Here is a 6,607-nt window from a genome sequence, read left to right as displayed (position 1 = left end):
GGCCCACAGAACCCGGGGAAGAGGCGGTTTGTGTAATAAATGATGGTGGAGAAAGGAAGTGCTTTTAGCCCAAAAGGATCGGTGTAGATTCATGCTCCCTATAATTCGAATATATTCCAAATGTATCAGGTTAGTTGTTAAGAATCAGTTGTTCCTGGAGTAAAAAGTTAAGTACATCACTCCCAACTGTAGAAAGTCTAACAGGATAAAAGTGAGCCTCCATTATTGGAGTGGTGGTGAGTCCCTGCGCTCACCAGTAAAGGCAGAGGATTCTAGAAGGTCAGAACCGACACTGTCTCGCTTGGGTAGCATTCACCGTGGTCTCTCCTTCTGGAAAGGAGAGTTTGCTCAGGAGACAGGGAAGTGCTCAGACCCGGGTGCAGGCCGCACTGGCCCAGGTCCCCCACTTCTCGTGGGCACTCCGCTCTGCCCCCTGCTTTGGCCTTCTCTTGCTGTGAACGGGCTTTCCGTCCCAAGTCCGAGGAAGTTGCCAGCCCGAGGCTCCTCCCAGGCCGCGTTCTGTCCAGTGAGCGCGGCAGCCCCTCACACGGTGCCCAGCAGGCCCGAGGGCCAGGCAGGCAGAGGGTCTCGCGTCCCGGAGACATGTTAGCAGTGGACAGCAGGCTGGGGGCGTTTGTAGCAGAGATGGGGAGGCAGTCTGGACTCTATGAAATGAAGCCGTAACAAATTCGTAGGAGTAACGGGCACCTACGGATGAAGAATGTAACTCCAAGAAAAAATTTGCTCAAATTCCATATTTTGCAATGTGTGTTAAACCAGCAGCCAGGCCTCATTTGACGCTTAACTGAACCCAAGGTGAAGATGTTTTCCCAGCTCCCTTCCAGAAGGATTCAGCTGCTTGAAGTACTCCTATGCCAGGAGGCAGGGAAATTATGGCCACAGAATATCTAAGAGTTTACCCTGAAGAAAGGGTTCTCCGTGTGCCACGCAGCATTATCTCTCAGAGCCAACAGTGGGGAGCGTCTGCGCCGTGCCCTGCTAAGTCGCTTTGGTCATGTCCGAGTCTTGCGACTGCAGCCCACCAGGCTCCTCTGTCCATGGGATTGTGCAGGCAAGAATCCACGAGAGTGGGTTGCTGTGCCCTCCTCCAAGGGATCTTCCTGACCCAGGGGCTGAACCCACGTCTCCTGTGGCTCCCTCATTGTAGGTGGATTCTTCACCACCTGAGCCAGCAGGGAAGCGTCTGATAATTCTGGATTAGATAAGGCCGTGGGGGCCCACTGGCTCTAGACGTTCGCTGGAATGTTCCTCAGCAGTAGAGAAAGACTGTTGACTTAATTTCAAGTGCAAAGAGCAGAATACCATGACTTCGTCTCTGCCTGTCCCCAGATTGACCCTCGTTTGTCGGGCAGATGTGGGAGCACTCTCGCCCCGGCTCCTTTCACTGCTGGCGTGTTTGTGCAGGTGTGGGGGGTGCCAGCAGAATGGAGTCACCCATCAGCTGGTGTCTATGAAGCGCCTGCTCAGCTCTCGGGGGACATGTAATGAAGTAGATTGTCCCACCTCGGTCTTCATTTTACCAGTTCAGTGTCACGTTGCAGTGTTGACAGGCATGGAATCCAAAACACTCAGCAGTTACGGCGCGTCTGCTTTACACTGAGCGTCACCCGGGAACCTTTGGGCAGGACCCCAAACTCGACCAGTAGCTGAAGGTGGCACCCTGCCTGTCCTTAGCACCCTGGGGCTCCTGCTCCTCTGCCAGCAGCGGCAATGGGTGCACCCCTGTTTCCGGCCTGGCTTGCCTGCCTCATCGCCATGACTCAGTTTGTCTCAAAGCAGCCTTATGAGGTGTGCTCTGGTGATCTGGGTCCTGGAGACGGGAGACGCCACAGGCTGGCCGTGGGCCAGTGAGGGTCAGAACCCCGTTCCAGGGAGCTGCCACCTGCTCTGCCCGAACGGCGCCGCCCTCCTCTCCGCTCCTCCCGTCCTGGCAGTGGCTGGGGACGCTGGAGGAGGGTACCCACTCGCCTCTCCTGGAGGACTGCCAGGGCCCCACCTCCTGAAGCTGCCAGCCCTGTGCTCCTGCCTTGCCTGCCCCTCCCTCGGGGCTCCCCACTCGCTGTCTGCAGACCCTCATTTGCTCTGCCTGGGCCTCTCCCCTTTCTCTGCCCTGTGGGATCCTCTTCATCCTTCAAGACCCAGTTTGATGGTCACCTTCCCTGGAGCCTTCAGCTTCCCTCTCCTCCTTGGGCGGGCTGTTCCCCCTCTTTCCCTGGTTAGCATCCATCCATTGGTTGACTTCCAGTATTTGTCCAACACCTGCCACATCCAGGCTAGTCTGGGGACTGGTGGGGACAAGAGAGCCATGGCCCCGCCTTTGTGGGGCTGGTTTCCTTGGGAGGAGGAGGGTGCCCCGTGCAGTGAATGCGCTCTGCACTCCCGGGTCGTTGACCCCTGGAGGAGAGGGAAGCCGGGAGGGCAGACGGAGTGGGCGTTTCCACAGGGGCCTGGGGGAAGCCTCTCCTGGGGGAGGCTGGGGGAGGAGCTTCTAGATGGAGGTTTTGAGGAGCAGCAGGGGCCTGGATCAGAGGAGCAAGGACTTCACGCAGGCAGGGGGTGTCCAGGTGGCACGCGGGCCGCTCGTCAGGCTGGCGGGGACGTGGCCCCTGTCTCCTGTCTGGGGACGGCCATGATCGTGCTGTGTGCTCTGTGTTTGCCTGTGTGCTGTGTGGGCACAACGTTGGCCACGTCCCTCCTGTTTCTGTAAAGCTGTGCCTGGGGGTTGCCTTCCCGATTCTGTCTCTGTCTCCCCCAAATCCTGGTGGGCTGGAAGCGTCAGCGTCGCTCTGGAGATGGCGTCCGCTGGGGGCGGGTGGACTCACCCTCCGCATGGGTGTGCGCTGCAGGGCAGGAGCGTGGGCCTCCTAAGCCGGAGTGCCCCTCCCGCGCGGTCTCCTTCCTGCACCCGAGCCCCTGTCTGCTGGGCCACCCCGTGTCACAGGAGCTCTACTGCGCGCCCTGGCAGGCTGTGGCCCCTGTGCTGTGTGGCCTTGCACGTCTGGTGAGCGTGTGGGGGGCAGGGGGATTCCTGAGAATAGGCGCCACACTGGGCATCTCCTCCCGTGAGGTGACCAGAGTCTAATGATAGAGGAAGATAGTTTTTCCTCCCTAAGTCTTTTTTTAATCACTGAGATATAATCCACATACCATAGGACGCACACTCTGAAGTGTACAGCTCAGTAGTGTTAGTACTGACAAGACTGTACACCCATCACCACCGTCTCATCTCCGAGAAGAAAGTCTGTGCCCATTGGCCGTCGTTCCCAGCTGCCTCCTCCCACTAACCCCCGGCAGCCACCACTCTACTTCTGTCTCCATGGATTTATCTCTTCTGGACATTTCCAGATAAATGGCATCCTATACAGGCATCCCTTATTTGTACTTTGAAGATGCTGTGCTGTTTTTTTTTTTTTACAAATTAGATGTTTTATAGAGCAAGTCCATTGGCATAACTTTTCCAACAGCGTTATTTTGTGATTACGTTTTGTGTGTTAAGAGAGAATGCCACTGCACGCATAGTGGACCGCAGCGTGGTGTAAACGTGCCTCTGACAGAAGGCTCGTTTGGCCACGTGTGTCTCGGTCGCAGCACCCAGGGGCCTCATTGCGGCAGACAGACCTAGCTGTGGCTCAGGAGCTTAGCTGTTCCTCGGCACGTGGACTCTTGGTTCCCCGACCAGGGACCGAGCCCTCACCCCCAGCACTGCAAGGCCAGTTCTTAACCCCTGGACCACCGGGAAGTCCCTAGAATTGTTTTAATTTTATTTTCAAATTGTTTATCCCACATGTATCAGAATACAGTTGATGTCTGTATATTGATGTGTATCCGGCAGCCCTGCTGAACTCACCCGTTATCTCCAATAGTTGTTTGTAGAACCTTCCCCTTGGGTCTAAACGTTTCAGTTGTATTTAACTTTCAGGTCAGAAAGCAACATTGAATGCAGAAGAAATGGCTGAGTTTTACAAGGAATTTTTAAGTAAAAATTTCCAGAAGCACATGTATTATAACAGGTGGGTGTCTACTTTTTTCCTGAATATCTGAAAATCACATCCATGTTGGCAAGGATTGTTTTGCTACCTGAATTTAACATTCTTGTCTGTGTTAAAAGTAGACGTTGCTATCAGCTTGGTTTTTGTCCTTTTAAATAAAGTGGCCGGCTCACAGTTACTGCGTGGCTGCCCCTCGCGGCGTGCACCGCGCGCAGGCCGTGGGTTCTGCCCCGCTTTCACTGCCGGAGAGCGGAGCGCAGCCCGGGGCGGGGCAGCCGGAGGGGTCACGGCATCTCGTGTTTGAAAGTGGGGGGCTCGGAGCCCAGCGGGACAGGGAGAGCAGCCCAGCAGGCAACACCAGGGGCTCCCGCAGGCCAGAGATGAAGCCGTTTCAGCCGTGCGAGGATGACGGCTGTTGACAGAGAAGGAGCAGTGGAGTCAGAAAGGGACCATGTTCCTGATGCAATAATAGATCTGGGCACAATTGCCCACGACTGCCGAAGGCACTGGGCAGCAAGGCTGACGGGGACTCCGCCGTGGCTGGGCCTGGCTGGCGGCGCCCGGTCTCCCGGGGCCTCTTCATGCCGTGAGGGGCGAGGCCGTGGCCTGTGTGTGAGGCTGTGAGACGCGGGGAGGCCCCCAGCATCGCCTGTGAGGTCCTCAGCCGCGTGGGGGCTGCCCTCGGCCCGGCCCCCGGGTCTGACGCCAGCTTACGGGAAGGAGACGAAAGGGCATGTGCGGAGAGGGCGGTTCACAGGCCGTGCCTCAGTGAGGGCTTGAGGACACAGCTCCCAGATCTGGAGGTGCTACGAGACAGCTGTTGCGGTTTCAGCAAGTAACTAGGACTGAGAAAAGTGAACGAGAAGCGGGGGACTGTTACAGAGTAAGAGAGCCTTCATTCAGGCAAACCGCCTATACGGAGATGCCCCTTTCTGACAGAGGAAACCCAGCCGTGGCTGTGCACGAGGCGGTGTTAATGCGCAGTGACTGTGATGCTAAGGTGTTGTTCACTGTATCAGACGGAGCAATGGTAGTGCGGCCCTGGGTGTTTAAGAAGCATTTGACGACGCACAGTAACACATGTTCCCAGGTAGGGTGACAGGATATGGTCTGAGATTTGCTCTGCATTCCTGGAGCAGTGACCATGCCAAATGGGCGGGTGGGGCAGGGCCTGGAGAGTGGGCTGATGGTCGAGCCTGGAGGAGCTCTTGAGTGGCGCTTGAACGGAAAGCCCGGTCCCGCAGCGCCCAGAGGCTGTTGCGGACGCTGTCCTGTGTCACCCTGAACTAGATGAACTATTCAGTGAAGCCAGGTCTCCCTGGACCTTGATTTCTGGCGTGAACATAGCAGGCTGGCGTCTTGCTTCCTCTCGGGCCAGCTCGGTGTGTTGCCTGCGGCCCTCCAAATAGAGAGAGGCGTAGAGAGCGGGTCGGGCAGCATTGGAGCCTGAGCGCCCCCTCCCCCTGGACTCACCTCCTCCTTCCCTGCTTTCTTTAAGGAAACAGGGAGAGCTTGGTCTGTCTTCTCCTCTGCACTTTATCCGTCGGGCTGTCTGTGCTGCAGTGGAATCTGGCTTTCCCTTAACAACATAGGAACTTTCGTCTCCATGGGATACCAGTTTTCTTTTTCCTAGAAGCCTTTGTTATTTATTCTGGGTGTTGCTTCCCATTTGTCACGTCACTTGTGGAGAGGGATTTCTGTCTGGTCCTGTGAAGGCTCCAGGAAGCTAGCATTTTCGCCTCTTGCCTTTAAGCCCTTGGGTCTCTGTGTCTTCCATGCTGAGACCCAGTCCTCTGAGTCCTCTGCGGGCTGGCAGTTCCACGTTCCCTCATTGGCTCATCTGGACGAAAAGCATTGGCCCTTGTTGCATTCTGCTTCCAAGGGCTCAGCACTGGGAGTCTGGAATGTGTGTCTTCCATTGTGGAAACCTGCCAAGTGCTGCCCATTCAGCTGCTGACAACGTGGTGAATTTGCAAGTTCCGACATGTTCTGTAGAGTAACTCACAGGCGAGTGTGCCTGTGACTGCCTGTGACTCCATCCTAGTATTTTATTTCAATGAGAAGCTTTAGAGACACAAGTTACCCAAAAGTCCAGATCACCTAGAAAAAGAAGATATGGAACTTGATGATGTTGGCATTTGCGACAAGCTAGTGTCTCAGGATGGAGTGCTTGTGGCGTGTGCGTCTTATGCAAATAAGGGGCCAGAGCCAGGAGGGTCCCCGCCGCTCCTACGGAGCCTCCAGTCCTGTTGCTAAGCGCTCACGCCCCCATCACTCTGTGCTGTGTTTCCTGGAGAATGCCATGGGGCTCTGGGGGCTTCAAGGCTTCTGAAGGCTCTTTTGGAGCTTCTAGCAAAAACAGAGGAGGGTTGCAGCCGCCTCCAGGAGTGGGAAAGGGGGCCACTGGGCACATCAGCCTGATGAAAGCCCAGGTGCAAGGAGAGCAGGCTCTTGTGGACAGTTGAGCTTTAGTGAGGACGGGAGAAGGCAGAGCTGGTGTGGCAGGGCGGAGGCGGAGGCAGTCCAGATGCCTGGCTGCTGGCCTCTGGTGCTGGGCGCGACTCACCTGCGCTCATCTTGTTCCCCTGTAGGGACTG

The 6,607-nt window shown here is 56.3% G+C and overlaps 1 protein-coding gene across 1 annotated transcript in view; it reads left to right on the top strand.

Annotated features, from left to right (window-relative positions):
- APOPT1 (apoptogenic 1, mitochondrial) overlaps positions 1–6,607 on the top strand; it is a 10,742-nt gene that overhangs the window by 3,704 nt on the left and 431 nt on the right. The window contains exon 3 of the mRNA XM_010851317.1: positions 3,941–4,031. Coding sequence (XP_010849619.1) covers positions 3,941–4,031 — 91 coding nt within the window. The remainder of the gene's footprint in view (positions 1–3,940; positions 4,032–6,607) is intronic.

Source organism: Bison bison, unplaced genomic scaffold (assembly GCF_000754665.1).
Source record: "Bison bison bison isolate TAMUID 2011002044 unplaced genomic scaffold, Bison_UMD1.0 scf7180017864302, whole genome shotgun sequence".
Classification (NCBI taxonomy): Eukaryota; Metazoa; Chordata; class Mammalia; order Artiodactyla; family Bovidae; genus Bison; species Bison bison.
The sequence above is the reverse complement of the archived record's forward strand: the minus strand, read 5'-3'. Positions and strand labels throughout refer to the sequence as shown.